Genomic DNA, 20,967 nt, shown 5'->3' on the forward strand with positions numbered 1-20,967 from the left:
CTAATCCATCTTCATATGCCTAACCCAATGTTTTGAATAAAGTAGGCAACTCAATAAATGTCAGTAGAACTATATTTGGCATAATTCCATCAGAGAGAAATAGGAACAAAGTCTAAAATTTGGCATCGAAGCCATGATTAAATCACCTTTTCTATCAACATTTACTATGATCCTTCAATGCCCCATTCTAAGCACTAGGGATTCAAAGATGAATAAGACACTGATAATACTAATTTGGGTAGGTAGTTATGGTTGAAAATGATGGCCAAAAGAATGCCGGCAGGATGAACAGTTTGGGGGCTAAATATGAAGAATCTTCTTCGGTTTGTGGCTTCTACCACTGTTTACAGAGTTGGTTGCAGCATGTGGTTTTGCTTCTTGTACTCTTGGACTGAGCGACGCCTTTATCCAGAACACACTGCTCCATCCCTCTCTGCTGACTCCTTGGTGCTGACACGTCGGCTTTCCCAGCATCACCCAGCTTTACCACATCTGAAGTTGCGTGCAAGGGTATGGCCAGAGGACGTCTTCATTCTATCTTCATCCAATTCTTAAGAGTAGCAAATACAAAAAAGCAACCCATGCTGGGACAGACTACTGATCTACCCAGTCCTGCTCACTGCCTCTGCTCATGGAAGTAAAAGCCACTTTGTGGCAGAGCCCTTGGAACACTGCCTGTTCTAATTAGGGACAGCCCCTGAGCACTGTTAACATCCCTTATTCGAATATGGATCTACTATCTAAGACCTTATCTGCTTTCCTTCTTGCAAAGCACAGTTTTAACTTCCTCAGCTTACAAGGTCAGTAGCCTCTATACATAAAGAGGCAGAGTAGCTTTGAATACACACACACACACACACATATGTATATATAACTATTTGAACTAGTTGTTTAGTGTTGCAGGAGAGGAGGTGGTGGCGTCAGATATTTTAAAAATGAAAAATAGGTCAGTGGGTAGAACGTAGCATTAATTAAACCACCACAGACCAGGAGGCATCAGGGACATGACCATGATTATTCAAACTAATCACACATGGACACTAGAGATGATCAAGAATTCAAATTAAATCTCTAGGAATGGAGGTAACCTGTCTACTTTGGAGACAGATGTTAAAAACTAGGGATGCAGGGCTTCCCTGGTGGCGCAGTGGTTGAGCGTCCGCCTGCTGATGCAGGGGACACGGGTTCGTGCCCTGGTCTGGGAAGATCCCACATGCCGTGGAGCGGCTGGGCCCATGAGCCATGGCCGCTGAGCCTGCGCATCCGGAGCCTGTGCTCCGCAGCGGGAGAGGCCACAACAGTGAGAGGCCCACATACCGCAAAAAAAACAAACAAAAACCCCACAAAACTAGTGATGCAAAGGCCTAACTCAGCCTGCAGAGAGCTTTTCTTTGTACCACAGCACTTTGACAAAAGATTTTTAAAAATAATTGCCAGCCTTTAAAAACTGAGCATTTCACTGTTTTAAAAACTCTAGATTTCTGAGTTTTGGGAGAAAGCAGAAGATTGGCAATCCTGGGCCCATAGCTTCATTTTAAACAACAGGCGACAGCTGAGCCATCCCTGCCCTCTTTGAGACAGGGCATGAATTCACCAGTTCACTGTGGTCCCTACCACTCTCTATCAGCTCCTTGATAGCAAGAGTCTGGTCCAGTTTACTCATTTACATTTCCTGCCCAATCCCTGTAGACACTGGAGTTGACAACCTCTGCCCAAGGGAAAGAGGAAAAGGAACTGCTATATTCAGCCTCATTGTTACACCATATCCACTGGTGATTCCATAAAGTGGCTGATTCTATTAGTGAATCACTCCATTCAGGATTCCACTGTGATAACAAGGTCTTAAGGTCACTTCATATTGAACTTGCACTTGCACATCTACACATTCACTTTGTTTTTTTTTATTGTTCATTCATTTTGAAACTACCTTCTTTGATATTCAAGAGGTCCTCCTAGATTCAGTATTCCAGGATTTAGTGAACACATGTACCTTTTCCTACTCATTTCTAGAGCTGGTCCTACTCCCATTTCCAGAGTCCTCTTTAAAAAACAACAAAATTCTCTTGTAAGGAGCCTATTCCAACCTCTGGCTACTTTCAGCTGCTTATCTTCTTGGCCATTTTCAAATTCATCATGTCTTCTGCAACACGTAGCAAGTTAAGAATTTACTAAAGAAAAGTTTCAAACAGCACAAGGAGCAGAGCATCTCACCTGTGGTCATCAGCATGACGATACCTTTCTAAAATACTATGGCGAGTACTAGGAAATCCAGATATTTGTATACTCCTAGCTAATGCATCAACTCTCTCATGCTGTTAACTACAAAGTAAGATACCTGGGTTTGTGTCCACTAAATGTACATGATGCAACTAAAAAGCATAGGATTGAACAGTAGTGTGCATTGACTCTCAGAATGACGCTTTCTCTTTTGCTCCCTGACATCGACAAGGCCTTGACTGGCCTTTATGAAGACAGCTATGTGGCAGACTAACATTGTCAGGAAACAGTATCAGAACCATCTTACTACTGTCCATAGCCAAACACATTATACCAAGAGGACCTAAGTTGTGGCTGCCTCCATCCTGACATTTGGTGGATTGCATTCCTAGTGTCCCACTTAATGGCAAATGTGCTCTAAGGGTGGCACCAATAACTCTTCAAGAGATCAGATAAGAGGGGAGGGCAGACAGCAGAAGCAAGAAGAACTACAATCCTGCAGCCTGTGGAACAAAAACCACATTCACAGAAAGGTAGAGAAGATGAAAAGGCAGAAGGCTATGTACCAGATGAAGGAGCAAGATAACCCCAGAAAAACAACTAAATGAAGTGGAGATAGGCAACCTTCCAGAAAAAGAATTCAGAATGATAGTGAAGATGATACAGTACCTCAGAAAAAGAATGGAGGCAAAGATCGAGAAGATGTAAGAAATGTTTAACAAAGACCTAGAAGAATTAAAGAACAAACACCTAGAAGAATTAAAGAACAAACAAACAGAGATGAACAATACAATAACTCAAATGAAAAATAAACTAGAAGGAATCAGTAGGAGAATAACTGAGGCAGAAGAATGGATAAGTGACCTGGAAGACAGAATGGTAGAATTCCCTGTTGCAGAACAGAATAAAGAAAAAAGGAATAAAAAGAAATGAAGAGGTCCCTAATAAGGGACCTCTGGGACAACATTAAATGCAACAACATTTGCATTATAGGGGTCCCAGAAGGAGAAGAGAGAGAGAAAGGACCTGAGAAAATATTTGAAGAGATTATAGTCGAAAACTTCCCTAACATGTGAAAGGAAATAGCCACCCAAGTCCAGAAAGTGCAGAGAGTCCCAGGCAGGATAAACACAAGGAGAAACATGCCGAGACATATAGTAATCAAATTGACAAAAATTAAAGACAAAGAAAAATTATTGAAAGCAACAAGGGAAAAATGACAAAAAACATACAAGGGAACTCCCATAAGGTTAACAGCTGATTTCTCAGCAGAAACTCTACAAGCCAGAAGGGAGTGGCATGATATATTTAAAGTGATGAAAGGGAAGAAGCTACAACCAAGATTACACTACCAGGCAAGGATCTCATTCAGGTTCGACAGAGAAATCAAAAGCTTTACATACAGGCAAAAGCTAACAGAATTCAGCACCACCAAACCAGCTCTACAACAAATGCGAAAAGAACTTCTCTAAGTGGGAAAAACAAGAGAAGAAAAGGACCTACAAAAACAAACCCATAACAATTAAGAAAATGGTAACAGGAACATACATATTGATAATTACCTTAAACGTGAATGGATTAAATGCTCAAACCAAAAGACACAGGCTCGCTGAATGGGTACAAAAATAAGACCCATATATATGCTGTCTACACTTCAGTGGGTCTGAAGACCCACTTCAGACCTAGGGACACATACAAACTGAAAGTGAGGGAATGGAAAAAGATATTCCATGCAAATGGAAATTAAAAGAAAGCTGGGTCAGCAAATACTCAATATCAGATAAAATAGACTTTAAAATAAAGAATGTTACAAGAGACAAGGAAGGACACTACGTAATGATCAAGGGATCAATCCAAGAAGAAGACATAACAATTATAAATATATATGCACCCAACATAGGAGCACCTCAATACATAAGTAAACTGCTAACAGCTATAAAAGAGGAAATTGACAGTAACACAGTAATAGTAGGGGACTTTAACACCTCACTTACACCAATGGACAGATCATCCAAACAGAAAATTAATAAGGAAACACAAGCTCTAAGTGACACAACAGACCAGATAGATTTAAATGATATTTATAGGACATTCCATGCAAAAACAGCAAACTACATTTTCTTCTCAAGTGCACACGGAACATTCTACAGGATAGATCACATCTTGGGTCACAAATCAAGCCTCAGTAAATTTAAGAAAATTGAAATCATATCAAGCATCTTTTCTCATCACAATGCTATGAGGTTAGAAATCAATTACAGGGAAAAAAAACATAAAAACCACAAACATATGGAGGCTAAACAATACGTTACTAAATAACCAAGGGATCACTGAAGAAATCAAAAAATACCTAGAGACAAATGACAATGAAAACATGATGATCCAAAATCTATGGGATGCAGCAAAAGCAGTTCAAAGAGGGAAGTTTATAGCAATACAAGCCTACCTCAAGAAACAAGAAACATCTCAAATAACAATCTAACCTTACACCTAAAGGAACTAGAGAAAGAAGAACAAACAAAACCCAAGGTTAGCAGAAGGAAAGAAATCATAAAGATCAGAGCAGAAATAAATGAAATAGAAACAAAGAAAACAATAGCAAAGATCAACAAAGCTAAAAGCTGGTTCTTTGACAAGATAAACAAAATTGATAAACCATTAGCCAGACTCATCAAGAAAATGAGGAGAGGACTCAAATCAATAAAATTAGAAATGAAAAAGGAGAAGTTGCAGCAGACACCACAGAAATACAAAGCATCCTAAGAGACTACTACAAGTAACTCTATGCCAATAAAATGGACAACCTGGAAGAAATGGACAAATTCTTAGAAAGGTATAACCTTCCAAGACTGAACAGGAAGAAACAGAAAATATGAACAGACCAATCACAAGTTATGAAATTGAAACTGTGATTAAAAATCTTCCAACAGGGGCTTCCCTGGTGGCGCAGTGGTTGAGAGTCCGCCTGCCGATGCAGGGGACACGGGTTCGTGCCCTGGTCCGGGAAAATCCCACATGCCGCGGAGCGGCTGGGCCTGTGAGCCATGGCCGCTGAGCCTGAGCGTCCGGCGCGTGTGCTCCACAATGGGAGAGGCCACAACAGTGAGAGGCCCGCGTACCGAAGGAAAAAAAAAAAAAATCTTCCAACAAACAAAAGTCCAGGACCAGATGGCTTCACAAGTGAATTCTATCAAACATTTAGAGAAGAGCTAACATCCATCCTTCTCAAAGTCTTCCAAAAAATTGCAGAGGAAGGAACACTCCCAAACTCATTCTATGAGGCCTCCATCACCCCGATACCAAAACCAGACAAAGATACTACAAAAATGAAAATTACAAACCAATATCATGCATGAATATAGATACAAAAATCCTCAACAAAATACTAGCAAACAGAATCCAGCAACACATTAAAAGAATCATACACCATGATCAAGTGGGATTTATCCCAGGGATGCAAGGATTCTTCAATATACACAAATCAATCAATGTGATACACCATATTAACAAACTGAAGAATAAAAACCATATGATCATCTCAATAGATGCAGAAAAAGCTTTTGACAAAATTCAACACCAATTTATGATAAAAACTCTCCAGAAAGTGGGCATAGGGGAACCTACCTCAACATAATAAAGGCCATAATAAAGGCCACAGCAAACATCATTCTCAATGGTGAAAAACTGAAAGCATTTCCTCTAAGATCAGGAACAAGACAAGGATGTCCAACCTCATCACTATTATTCAACACAGTTTGGAAGTCCTAGCCACAGCAATCAGAGAAGAAAAAGAAATAAAAGGAATACAAATTGGAGAAGAAGAAGTAAAACTGTCACTGTTTGCAGATGACATGATACTATACATAGAGAATCCTAGAGATGCCACCAGAAAACTACTAGAGCTAATCAATGAATTTGGTAAAGTAGCAGGATACAAAAGTAATGCACAGAAATCTCTTGCTTTCCTACACACTAATGATGGAAAATCTGAAAGAGAAATTAAGGAAACACTACCATTTACCACTGCAACAAAAGAATAAAATACCTAGGAATAAAACTACCTTAGGAGACAAAAGAACTGTATGCAGAAAACTATAAGACACTGATGAAAGTAATTAAAGATGATAGAAACAGATAGAGAGATTTACCATGTTCTTGGATTGGAAGAATCAACATTGTGAAAATGACTCTACTACCCAAAACAATCTACAGATGCAATGCAATCCCTATCAAATAACCAATGGCATTTTTTACAGAACTAGAACAAAAAATCTTAAAATTTGGATGGAGACACAAAAGACCCCAAATAGCCAAAGCAGTCTTGAGGGAAAAAAACGGAGCGAATCAGACTCCCTGACTTCAGACTATACTACAAAGCTACAGTAATGAAGACAATATGGTACTGGCACAAAAAACAGAAATATACATCAACGGAACAGGATAGAAAGCCCAGAGATAAACCCACGCACCTATGGTCAACTATTCTATGACAAAGGAGGAAGGATATACAATGGAGAAAAGACAGTCTCTTCAATAAGTGGTGCTAGGAAAACTGGACAGCTACATGTAAAAGAATGAAATTAAAACATTCCCTAAAACCATACACAAAAATAAACTCAAAATGGATTACAGACCTAAATGTAAGACCGGTTACTATAAAACTCTTAGAGGAAAACAGAGGAAGAACACTCTTTGACCTAAATCACAGCAAGATCTTTTTTGATCCATCCCCTAGAGTAATGGAAATAAAAACATAAATAAACAAATGGGACCTAATGAAACTTAAATGCTTTTGCAAAGCAAAGGAACTACAAACAAACAAAAAGACAACCCTCAGAATGGGAGAAAATATTTGCAAATGAATCAATGGACAAAGGATTAATCTCTAAAATATATGAACAGCTCATGCAGTTCAATATTTAAAAAACAAACAACCCAATCCAAAGATGGGCAGAAGACCTAAATAGACATTTCTCCAAAGAAGACATACAGATGGCCAAGAAGCACATGAAAACCTGCTCAACATCACTAATTATTAGAGAAATGCAAATCAAAACAACAATGAGGTATCACCTCACACCGGTTAGACTGGGCATCATCAGAAAATCTACAAACAACCAATGCTGGAGAGGGTGTGGAGAAAAGGGAACCCTCTTGCACTGTTGGTGGGAATGTAAATTGATATAGCCACTACGGAGAACAGTACAGAGGTTCCTTAAAAAACTAACAGTAGAACTACCGTATGACCCAGCAATCCCACTACTGGGCATATACCCTGAGAAAACCATAATTCAAAAAGACACATGCACCCCAATGTTCATTACAGCACTATTTACAATAGCCAAGTTATGGAAGCAACCTAAATGCCCGTCGACAGATGAATGGATAAAGAAGATGTGGTACATATATAAAATTATTTATAATTTATGGCTGAATATTACTCAGCCATAAAAAGGAATGAAATTGGGTCATTTGTAGAGATGTGGATGGATCTAGAGACTGTCATACAGAGTGAAGTCAGAAAGAGTAAAACAAATATCGTATATTAACGCATATGTGTGGAACCTAGAAAAATGGTACAGATGAACCTGTTTGCAGGGCAGAAATAGAGACACAGATGTAGAGAACAAATGTATAGACACAAAGCGGGGGAAGTGACGGTGGGGGGGGCGGGTGTGATGAATTGGGAGATTGGGATTGACATGTATACACTAATATGTATAAAATGGATAACTAATAAGAACCTGCTGTATACAAAAATAAATAAAATAAAATTCAAAAATTCAAAAAAAAATGGTATATAAGCCCCCCCCCCCAAAAAAAAGAGATCAGGTAAGAGGAACAGATTCATATTTCAGGTCCTATTTTAAGTTGAGCATCACAACTTGATCTGAATCCATTTGCACATTGTCCTAGAAAACAAGATAGCTGTCTTTTTTTTTTTAATTAATTAATTTATTTATTTATTTTTGGCTGTGTTGGGTCTTTGTTTCTGTGCGAGGGCTTTCTCTAGTTGTGGCGAGCGGGGGCCACTCTTCATCACCGTGCGCGGGCCTCTCACTGTCGTGGCCTCTCTTGTTGCAGAGCACAGGCTCCAGATGCGCAGGCTCAGTAGTTGTGGCTCACGGGCCTAGTTGCTCCGTGGCATGTGGGATCTTCCCAGACCAGGGCTCGAACCCGTGTCCCCTGCATCGGCAGGCAGACTGTCAACCACTGCGCCACCAGGGAAGCCCGATAGCTGTCTTTTTGCTGTGTCGAATTTTTGATCCATCAGCAGGTCACCTGGCCTATACCACCCAAGAAGCAGGATTTGCTTCTCTTTCCGGTCTTAGTTTTTGAAGAAACCTTTGTTTATAAAAATGTGGTGTGAATTTGTTTCCTCTTTCAGCATGGCCCTCACTGTCCCACAGGGCAAACAAAATGTTCCCACCTTCCTGCTTATTTTCTCTGTGTTCCTTCAGAGCATCCAAGATAATAGCAGAGACAGGTTGTTGGACAAATCAGTAGGTTGTCATGAAATATGCAATATATACAGTTCAAGTGGATCAGGGCCATGGAACTAGTTTAAGGCCTCTTGTTATCCTCTGGTGCAGCTCTGTGAAATAATCTCTGACCTTTATACAACTTGGCATCATTGTGTTGATGAGAGGCAAAGTGCTGAACAGGGTGAGGAAGCCTACTGGGCCAACCTGACAAGATGGAGAGGCAGCTGAGACACTGCTCCAGCCTCTTCCTCCCCAGAATCTATCACTGAGCAGGCATGTTTCTTTGTTTTCTCTGAACGGCATAACATAAACTTCCTTAAGCTCTGAATTTGCCAAAACCAGTTGGAACTGAGGATATCTGCTAATGGTACCCAAATATCCTATCAGTCAATGGATGATAAACACTAACATTGTAAAGAAGCACCATTATACCGCCCACATTGGTACTGCATCTTAGATTCTTTCCTATAACAGGGCCTGATGCTCCATGATGCTGACAAGGGGTTGACTCATGACATCTTCCATCTTTGAGCGAGTCACTGTGGACAAGATGCTATATAAGAAATGCTATAAAATACTGGTTTTACTGCTAGTCTGAGTCTCACTCTGTGCTGGCAATGAGATAACAATAACACACTACAAAGGTAAGTGTTACATGAACAACCTTAGTATTAGTAGCCATTATGGGAGAATTAAGAAAGAATCGTCTTTACACTTTAGATACCAGGATGGTGTTCTCGTGTCTGGCAGAAGGAGCATCATAACAGTTATGAATGGAGTTGGCAGCTGGTACAGCAGGCACTGTCCAGCATTAACATTTGAGGTGCTGGGAAGTCAGGACTGCAGGGGGAGGGGGTTTCTGGAGGAAAGACCAAGATAGCCAGACAGCAGAGGGTCCCCTTGTGGGGTTTAGGGCAGTGCCTATCCACCAACCAGTATCAAAGTACTTCAATATTTTCACAACTGGTTAAATTGCTGCATCAGTGGACTACCAGTCCGAGTTGCGATAAATCAATGCATAAATCATGCTTGGTTAACCCAATTGGATCCTTGCTACTGAACACTGTAATCGCTAATAATGGGACTATACCACAGGCATGAACTTGCCAATGACCATTTAATTTCACTAGGAATTTCAGGCAGTTTTCAAGGAGATGTGGGATTAAACCAATGAAAACATTCATCACACGGCCATATACTTACAACAGCTGCAAAGATGTACTTCTGGTCTTTCTCTTGTAAAAAGAGCAGCACATCAGTTAGAAGCAGAGCGAGGATATCTTCAAAGGAAAAATATTACTAGTATTAATGAAGCAAACCACAATTCAAATGCCTTTATTAAAATTCTAACTTCATGTTTAAATAATTTAAATAAACATACTAAAAATAAATACTTTTAGTCTAACTATAAAACTTTTATTAAAATGCCTGTATTATGATAGCTAAAGATATACTTCATAGATAACTCAGTAAGTAAGCTGTGTTTAAGTGCATGCTTGCGTGTGTCACGGTTGGTACAGCTAAATCTCCAGCAAAATTTAATGTTGTAGCCTTCCAAATGGAAGAAAAATATTCAATAAAAAACAAGGTTCTAATAGAATGGAGCAAGCCCTTACCTTTACGGCAAAAAAGTGCTTCATTAAAAATGTTTATGGGCAGCTTCTGCCTTGAATTACTATATATACTAATCTGCTATTTTGTTCCATCTGGATCTGAGGGAAGTGTGAGGTCCTACACCTCCTTTACATACTGTTCACAAGAACCCACCTTCGCTATACCACTAACATTCTAACACAAAGTTACCCAGCTGTTCATTCCACAAAACAGATAAAGAGCAAATGACCTGGAGCAATAGGATCTACAGACTGCGGTTAATATTTTAGTTGTGGTTAATATTCTAAGTATGGTTCATGTTTAGTTGCAACACTGCAAGGTGCTGATCAGTAAGTCCTTTGGTCATTTGTTGCAAGCACTACCAAAACTTGATAATCCTTCAGTGGGTAGCAACCTTGGAGTACCTGGAATTCAACCACCTCTTCCCCTCATTGCTTACCTAAGGAAGATACTAAGACATATCAGAAACAAGAAGGTTGGGCCAGTGGTGCTTAACCCTGACTGCAGACTCACCTGGGTGCTTTGAGCATCCCTATGCCTGGGCTTCACGCCCAGACCAATAAAATCAGAACCTCTGGGAGGAGACTTGAGCATCAGTAAAATTTTTAAACTCCAGAGGCCATTCTAGGGTTTTAAATCCAGTGGCCAGTGTTGACAAAGCCTCGGACAAGGTGCTAGCCACAGAATCATTTCTTAAGGATCAGAATAAACTATTTTAGACTCTAACCAGATGAACAGGCGGGTTAATGCCTGATAGCAAACAGCACACCAATGTCCACGTGTATATTTATGCGTTACTATGTATATTTATGCATTATATCAGTCAGTCCCAAAGATGATGTTTAGAGCTCATTTTTCCCCTCAATGGTCTGAGCTCCTGGCTGGCTTGGCACACAACAGATTCTGAGTGTGTAGGCACATTTTCCAGGATAATATTTCCATGCCAACAATTAGCAGAATTCTCAGGTCCTTTGATTCAAACATCGCAAACTTGAAAACCCATGCGATACCTAGGAAGCCTTTTGCTTGAGGCAGCAGACTTCTCGCTAAGGTTTGTAGCGTGGGCCACCTGTGCCCATGGAAGTTTTCATCTTGATCCTACAGGGATCTTTCCACTGACCTAGGGTTTGTGTGTGGGCCTGCATCGCTGAACCAGTTTTCTTTGGAAAATCTGTCCTCTGTTAAATGAATAATGTGCGTGAACAAGAGGGAGAAATTGGTCTGTTAGAGCCACGGTACCTTTGAAACGACCTGTAGCGGTTTTCCAATAAACAAGGCCATCGTATAACAGGGTCCTTTCTTTACTCATCAGTGCCTGTTTCCTAAACACGTGGCCATTTTTAAGCTTGGTATATGTTTTGTTTTCAATCTTATTTAGGATCTCAAGCCATTTTTGTTTTTTCTCATATTCGCTGACTTTTAAATCCACAGCTGCAATCATGTCTTTAATTAAGCAAAGAGCTTTGCATAAGTCCTTCTGTTCTTCCGTGTTCTCTGCATGGGAAAAAGAAAGGACAGACACCATGAAATAAGCCAGAGCGCTAATAAGGAAGACATTTTTTTCTTTAGTTTTAAGTAAAGTTAAATACATCATCCAAACAGCAAAAATCCCAGAGCAAAAATATTGGATTAACTTCAAATATTCTATCATCACTCAGCACCCCTCCTCCCCAAAAGGATGGTTAAAATGTGTCTTTAAGAAGATTTACTTATCAGATGCTTCAGCAGAAACACTGTGACAATATGATGTCTGAATTCTAGAGACTGGTCTGACCTTCCTTCCTAGAGCAGTGAATGTGTCATATCCCAAGTTAGGCCTTCCTTCCACCTTCCCAGACACAGGTAATTAAGCAAACCCCATGCCTAGGTTCTTAGAACTTAACTGAGCTACAAGTCCAAGCTGGAGTCCTTTCCCAGAAGGGAGCTGCAGGGTGACTTGAATAGACCTTGGACTCATTTGCTTTCCTAGATCCCTCTCTCCCTAAAAAAATAACATTTAAAATTATAACTTACAACTGCATTAACATAAAGATAAAGATATTAATAATATATATTAAAACATTTTTTTCAACCTAAAAAAATGGGACCAAGGCACTGTGCAGAGTGGGTAACTCAGCCACGCTCACGCCAACAGAGTAGACAGTCATCGAATCCAGCTGTTACTCTGAAATACTGGCCAAATCTCTTATCTCTAGATTATCTTAAGAAAAACTTCTGGAGAAGTTTCTGCAACAGCTTCCTGGAGCTCTAGATGAAACCAAATTTAGCTATTTTCTATATCTGATTTAAAAAAAAACTAATTGATGTTTACTGAGGTGAATGGAACTGAAAGGGAAAGTTTCAGGAGGTCAGAAAATGCTAGGAGAGGAGAAAGAAAAACAACAGAGAAAATAAAAGATTCTCTAAGAGCCTAGAGCAGCAGAAATAAACACACAGAAATAGCAGTGAAATGGAATAAGAACAAGTCCTCCAAAGGGTCTAAACTTTCCAGGCTCTAAATGCCTCCAATAGGTACACGAGGGCTTTGTGAGAAAACCAAGGAATAGATCGTGACACCAATCATTAACAAGGAAGATTTTCTCATTGCCCATGAAAAGAATATACTTCATTTACTTCACTACTTTACTATACCTGCCACCCACCTAAGGAGCACTCCTCACCATGAAAAAAAAAAAAAGATTCTTCTTTATAAAGAGCATATTTTAAATATAGGAAAGTTGCGTAGAGAAAATCAAAGTTGAATTACAAAGTGACTTAAAGTAAGGCCAAGAAAAGGCTCCGAGTCTTCTGACCTTCAGGAATAAATTACTGTCTTTTAACCGCTTGCAACTCAAAGTGCAGCAGCGTTGGCCCCACCCGGGGGTCTTGTTAGAAATGCTTACCTTGGGTTCTACCCCAGACCTACTGAATCGGAGTCTGCATGTGAATGAGATCCCCAGGTGAGGGGTACTCCTAATGAAATTCTAAAAGCACTGCCATAAAGAGTCACATGAACCAATGTTCCCAGCAACTAGAGAGGTTGGAGAAGTCTGACCTAACTAAGGAGGCAGTGTTCGTTCAGCCACTATGACGTCTACGCCTGCAGAGCCATAAGTCCCACTTCTCATTTCCGACACACAGCAGGCAATCACTGTGATGCACCCTACCTGGAATCTGGCATGGGATGATTCTTGGAGGAGCACTAGCTGGCCTAACACAGTCCGACAGATGTTAGTCTTTGAGTATTGTATTAAACTTAAGAAGGAGAATATAACCATAATATAAACTAAAAGTCTTAATTTTGTTTTCATTCTTTAACTGAGAACAAAATTATGAGGCTTTTCTCCTTCTACTGTGCTTATATTTTATGTTAAATTATAGGAAGCGGGCTTCCCTGGTGGCGCAGTGGTTCAGAGTCCGCTGCTGATGCAGGGGGGGACACGGGTTTGTGCCCCAGTCCAGGATAATCCCACATGCCGCAGAGTGGCTGGGCCCGTGAGCCATGGCCACTGAGCCTGCGCGTCCAGAGCCTGTGCTCCGCAACGGGAGAGGCCACAACAGTGAGAGGCCCGTGTACCGCAAAAAAAAAAAAAAAAAAAAAGAATTATAGGAAGCAATACAAATGGGACATAAGGAATGGATGCTACCATTCCTGCCTGAACTTAGGTCCTAATGTAACTAAAAAAAAAAAATGGAAAGACCAAATCATGCATTTCTATTCACTGAGACCCCTTCCAAAAAAAGTTGACTTTTTAGAGTGGGAATTTAAGATCTCATTACCACTTTCATGATCTCCAAGTCAGTTGGTCATAATAAAGATAATAAAAACAGCTCCCAGTTATCAAGCACCTTGTTTATACCAGGCTGTGCACTGGGCACTTTCTGAGACAATCTCACTTAATCCTCACAACAATTCCATAAGATAAAGATTAGTATTCTCATTTGGTAGTGGAGAGAACTGAGGCTCATTTCATTACCTTGCCCAACTAATGAGCGGCAGAGCCAAGTGTCTGCAACGGCCATGCAAGTTCACGCAAGGCCAAACCAAAGCCCTTGTTAACAGAAGACACTACCATCCTAATAATTTACTCACGATCAATAAGCCAGCTTGAGGAACAGGCACTTTTATCTGTCCATTCATTGCACCGTTATATTTATTTATTGATAACCTATTCTGCACTAGGTATTGAATCTAGACCCCTCAAGGAGCTTACAGGCCAGCCATGTGCATTAACAGGTTCTTAAAGGACATCCAGATGTTAGTCCTTGAATATGATGAATTGACAGGGTCAAAAATAGCTCCTTCATAAATCATTCTCAATCTAATAAATCACTGCTGGGAAGGTAATAGGAAGATGAAGAAGAAGAGATATTAAGGTCTGGATATGGGGGAAATACAGATGGGAAGGGTAGGGTCAAAGTATGAGGAAGTCTACTTGCTTTGGGCTGCTTGGAGGAATTCAGACTATTGGCCAAGTCACATTACGAAAGATAACTTTTCAAAATGGATCCAAATCCTATGGCTTCACAGTTTTTCCATCATGAAAAATCTTTATGAATCAGGCACCCACAAGCATCTATAGCTGTTTACAACACCTCAGCTATGTTTAAAACTAAGGAAAGAGGCAAATGTTTATCCCAGAAGTCATCACTCACCCTTTGTGTACTGCAATATCCTTTCCACCAAGACAGGGTATTTTGTGATGCGCTGAGTGACCAGCAGGATGCATTCTGGAATTCCTCGGCGTCGAGCCAAAAGATTACTATTTCGGAGCTTAAAGAAAATATATATATATATGTATATATTTTTAAACTTTAATATGCACAAACACTACCTGTATTTTCTTTTTAGGTAGGAATTTAATAATAAAAAGAACCTGCAACAGTATAATTCTATTCAGACATAACATGCTGCATCATTAATTAAAACTTGATACATTGCCATTAAATTGTATACTTTGAAATTAATTTCAATAATCCAACTCTCCAAGGTTAAGAAGTTTCAAGTTACACTGATGTACTTAGAGTTAATTCCAAAAATGAGCAGGTTTTAAGACTTATAAGTGCTAAGATTCATGAATAGCAGAAGTTTTGAAAAATACTCAGAAATCAAAGTCACACTTTGAACATGAGTTTGCAATTAACTGTTTGTTTTTCTAAGAGGTTTTCCTCTACATTTGTTATTATTCATCATAGCATTTAAGTTTCCTCTAATCCGGGCAACTTTTTTTCTAAATATCTCAAAGCCTTATTTTCAAGTTCTCAATACACATGTATGTTTAAAAAAAAAAAAAGGAGGAGAATCCAGTAACATGCTTAAAACGGTAGATAAAAAATTAGAATCTATGAAACGCTAAAGGACAAATTTCTTCAATAAGTAGGTAGGACACCAAAAAAATGGGATGGGAAGCAGTCAATGTAAAGGCGATTTAAAAGACATAACCCCCCATGAATAATATATAAACCTTGGTCAGATCCTGATCCAATTTTATGAGCTAATGAGGGAAATTTGATTACTGGCCAGCTGTTTGAAGATATTAAAGAATTATTGTGTATTTAAGTGGAATAATACCACTGTAATTTTTAAAAGATATATTGTTCAGTGATACAAGTTATATATGAAATGATGTGCATCACAGACTTGCTTCAAATGAATCCAGTGGGGGTGGGGTAGGTTCTTTATTTTTACTGTGGTTCTTCTGATTTATAACTTGTCAAGGCATGAAAAGCTTCACAGGATATTACAAAAGTGCTCAGAAGTATGGAGAACATGGCTTTGCAAATATATATACAAAAGTAAGTGATTTGGGAGAAATATTTTACTAACACAGAAAAAGAGGCTTTCTATCTTTGCCACAAACCTATCACTTCCTTCTTCCCTGAAAAACAGTACCTAGATGTGAAACTTGGTTAGATCACCTAAAAAACAAGTATGAACTTCATGCTGGCTTACCATTTTGTAACAGAGTTTTAAAATACTTGCCTTAATAAAATTCTGAAACTTTTTATTCTGCTGGAGTTCTTTAAAGAGGCTAACAGCCTCCTTGTGATGGCTACAGAATTCCCCATATATTTTCTTCATTTTATTTGCATTTTCTTCTGAAAACTGAGAAGAAAAACATTTCAATGATGGTTTATAAATTTAGTCAGTCCTAAACACTAAAAAGAACATGGAATTTTCATATATTTCAGTACATTCTTTGCAAATAAAGAATAAACATCCAGGAATTTCTGACCACAATCACTTCTCTTCCCCAGATTCTTTTTAAAGTAAGAGGAAGTAGTCAAGAGGTAAGAGGAAGACATCAACCTAATGTGATTATATTATATTGAACTAACTCAATTATCAATAGCCCAATGAAAAACATTTGATATCTTCTATTTTTGTGTGTTTATGCAACTTTATAATTTCAATTTATAGTTTTAATACTTTTATAGATTGAAGCGTATGGGGCACATTTGGGGATCCTCAGGAAGGTTGACATTTACATTGGGTAACTGATCATGTCCATGAACTCAGTCTTCGTTGGGAATTTAATTTTTGTCATCACAAATGGATCAACAGGCAGGTTATCATTAGCCAAGATGACAGAGAAAGATGAGTAACCAGAAGGCCAATTTATTAACTGATGGACAGAAGTAGAGATGTGGGCTGGATATTTCAATAACCTTGACCTGCAGAAAAATCTCTGTAGAAAAATCTACATGGGAACAACTTAGCAACATACGGTGGTATGGAGAGAATCAGCTGAATAATTTGAATGCCAACATTTCAGACTCTGGTGACACTATGTATACATGTGGGTGTTGAAGATCACTGTAACAGAAACCAGAACACACCTATGCCTCCTTAGAAAGTACTTAAACTGTACATCCCTATCTCTGGTCTTTTCAACTGTGCTCACAGTTTTATCTATGCTTGAGGCCAATACATCTTACGAGATGATCCTTAAACCACCAACAATAATATATAGGTATAAATTTAACAAAACATACACAGGCCTTGTGTGCTGAAAACTACACAATGCTAATGAAAGAAATCAAATAAGATTTAAATAAATATACCATGTTCATAGATTGGAAGACTCAACATAGTAAAGATGTCAATTTTCCCCAAATTAATGTACAGGTTTAATGCAATTCTTATCAAATCTCAGCAAGTGTCTGTACATATAGACAAGATTATTCTAGAATTTATATCAAAAGATAAAGAAACTAGGATAAAAACAATTTTGGAAAAGAAGAATAAAGTGAAAGAACTCAGTCTAGACAATTTCAAGATTTATTCTATAACTACTGTAATTACGACTATGGCAGGATACACATAGATCAGTGGAACAAAATAGGAACCCAAAATGCCCAACAGTTTTTGACAGAAGGCAGATGCAATTTATTGGAGGAAGGATAGCCCTTTCAACAAATGATATTGGAGCAGCTGAATATCCACAGGTCAAAAAATAATAATAATAACCTTGACCAAAGTCTCATATTTTATACAAAAAGTAACTCCAAATGGATCACAGACCTAAATATAAAACATAAAACTATAAAACTTTTAGAAAAAAAAAAAAGGAGAAAATCCTTGGGATCTCAGGCTAGACAAAGAGGTCTTAGACTTGAAATCAAAAGCATGATCCTTAAAATATGAGGGAGTCCAGGAAAAACTTTGGCCTGTGTAAGAGGTAAGAGACCATTGTTTCAAGGTGTGCGAGGAGGTGGGGATTCATAGCACTGCCTAAATGAGCTTCAGAGACAGGCACGAGCCACGGCTATCAGCGTGGACCCCAGAGACTGGCATGAAATGCTAAGGCTGCTGCTGCAGCCACCAAGAATCTTGTGTGCAAGCACAGGTCACTATCCACACCTCCCCTCCTGGGAGCGTGTGCATCCCGCCACTGCCAGGGTCCCGTGATCCAGGGACAACTTCCTTGGGAGAACACACGGTGCGCCTCAGGTTGTTGCAACATCACGCTGACCTCTGCTGCTGCAGGCTTGCCCCACATTCCGTACTCCTCCCTCCCCGCCGCCTGAGTGAGCCAGAGCTGGCTAATCAGCTGCTCCTTTAATTCCCTCCTGTCAGGGCAAAGAACAGACGCCAGAGGGCGACCTACACGCAGAGGAGGGGCCAAATCCGAAGCTGAACCCAGGGAGCTGTGCGAACAAAGAAGAGAAAGGGAAATCTCTCCCAGCAGCCTCAGGAGCAGCGGATTAAATCTCCACAATCAACTGGATGTACCCTGCATCTGTGGAATACCTGAATAGACAAGGAATCATCCCAAATGGAGGAGGTGGACTTTGGGAGCAACTGTAGACATGGGGTTTGCTGTATGGAACTGACTAGATTCTGACTTTTATGTTTACCTTAGTATAGTTTTTAGTGCTTGTTATCATTGGTGGATTTGTTTATTGGTTTGGTTGCTCTGTTCTTTTTTGTTAATTACTTTTTAAATTTTTTTATTTTAATAACTTTTTCTTTCTTTCTTTCTTTCCTTTTTTCCTCCCTTTTCTTCTGAACCATGTAGCTGACAGGGTCTTTGTGCTCTGGCTGGATGTCAGGCCTGAGCATCTGAGGTGGGAGAGCCGAGTTCAGGACACTGGGCCACCAGAGACCTCCCGGCCCCACGTAATATCAATCGGCAAGAGCTCTCTCAGAGATCTCTGTCTCAATGCTAAGACCCAGCTCCACTCAACAACCAGCAAGTTCCAGTGCTGGACACCCCATGCCAAACAACTAGCAAGACAGGAACACAACCCCACCCATTAGCAGAGAGGCTGCCTAAAATCATAATAAGTTCACAGACACCCCAAAACACACCACCAGATACGGTCCTGTCCACCAGAAAGACAAGATCCAGCCTCATCCACCAGAACACAGGCACCAGTCCCCTCCACCAGGAAGCCTACACAACCCACTGAACCAACCTTACCCACTGGGGGCAGACACCAAAAACAATGGGAACTAAGAAACTACAGCCTGCAAAAATGAGACCCCACAAAGAAAGTTAAGCAAAATGAGAAGACAGAGAAATACACAGCAGATGAAGGAGCAAAGTAAAAACTCACCAAAGCAAACAAATGAAGAGGAAATAGGCAGTCTATCTGAAAAAGAATTCAGAGTAATGATAGAAAATGGAAATAGAATGGAGAAAATAAAAGAAATGCTTAACAAGGGCCTAGAAGAACTAAAGAGCAAACAAACAATGAACAATACAATAAATGAAATTAAAAATTCTCTAGAAGGAACCAATAGCAGAATAACTGAGGCAGAAGAATGGATAAGTGACCTGGAAGATAAAACAGTGGAAATAACTACCACAGAGCAGAATAAAGAAAAAAGAATGAAAAGAACTGAGGACAGTCTCAGAGACCTCTGGGACAACATCAAATGCACCAACATTTGAATGATAGGGGTCCCAGAAGAAGAAGAGAAAAAGAAAGGTACTGAGAAAATATTTCAAGAGATTATAGTTGAAAACTTCCCTAACATGGGAAAGGAAATAGTCAATCAAGTCCAGGAAGCACAGAGAGCCCCATACAGGATAAATCCAAGGATAAACACCTCGAGACACATATTAATCAAACTATCAAAAATTAAACACGAAGGGCTTCCCCGGTGGTGCAGTGGTTGAGAGTCCACCTGCCAATGCAGGGAACACGGGTTCGTGCCCCGGTCCAGGAAGATCCCACATGCCGCGGAGCGGCTGGGCCCGTGAGCCATGGCCGCTGAGCCTGCGCATCCAGAGCCTGTGCTCCGCAACAGGAGAGGCCACAACAGTGAGAGTCCCACGTACCACAAAAAAAATAAAGTAATTAAAAAAATAATAATAAACACGAAGAAAAAATATTAAAAGCAGCAATGGAAAAGCAACAAATAACATACAAGGGAATCCCCATAAGGTTAACAGCTGATCTTTCAGCAGAAACTCTGCAAGCCAGAAGGGAGTGGCAGGACATATTAAAGGTGATTAAAGGGAAAAACCTACAACCAAGATTACCCAGCAAGGATCTAATTCAGATTCGACGGAGAAATTAAAACCTTTACAGACAAGCAAAAGCTAACAGAAATCCGCACCACCAAACCAGCTTTACAACAAATGCTAAAGGAACTTCTCTAGGCAGGAAACACAAGGGAAGAAAAAGACCTACAATAACAAACCAAAAACAATTAAGAAAATGATAATAGGAACATACATATTGATAACTACATTAAATGTAAATGGATTAAATGCCCCAACCAAAAAACATAGACTGACTGAATGTATACAAAAACAAGGCCCGTATATATGCTGTCTACAAGAGACCCACTTCAGACCTAGGGACACATACAGACTGAAAGTCAGAGGATGGAAAAAGATATTGCATGCAAATGGAAATCAAAAGAAGGATGGAGTAGCAATTCTCATATCAGAAAAAATATACTTTAAAATAAAGACTATTACAAGAGACAAAAAAGGACACTACATAATGATCAAGGGATCAATCCAAGAAGAAGATATAACAATTTTAAATACTTATGCACACACCATAGGAGCACCTCAATACATACGGCAAATGCTAAAAGCCAAAAAAGGGGAAATTGACAGTAACACAATCATAGTAGGGGACTTTAACACCCCACTTTCAACAATGGACAGATCATCCAAAATGAAAATAAATAAGGAAACATAAGCTT

The 20,967-nt window shown here is 39.6% G+C and overlaps 1 protein-coding gene across 1 annotated transcript in view; it reads right to left on the reverse strand.

Annotated features, from left to right (window-relative positions):
- Positions 1 to 20,967, reverse strand: part of ARHGEF28 (Rho guanine nucleotide exchange factor 28) — a 307,797-nt gene that overhangs the window by 49,828 nt on the left and 237,002 nt on the right. Inside the window, 4 exon segments of the mRNA XM_060009321.1 lie at positions 9,906 to 9,982; positions 11,556 to 11,810; positions 14,952 to 15,069; positions 16,279 to 16,401. Of these exon segments, the coding sequence (XP_059865304.1) occupies positions 9,906 to 9,982; positions 11,556 to 11,810; positions 14,952 to 15,069; positions 16,279 to 16,401 (573 nt within the window).

The sequence above is a fragment of the Delphinus delphis genome, chromosome 3, assembly GCF_949987515.2.
Source record: "Delphinus delphis chromosome 3, mDelDel1.2, whole genome shotgun sequence".
Taxonomy (NCBI): Eukaryota; Metazoa; Chordata; class Mammalia; order Artiodactyla; family Delphinidae; genus Delphinus; species Delphinus delphis.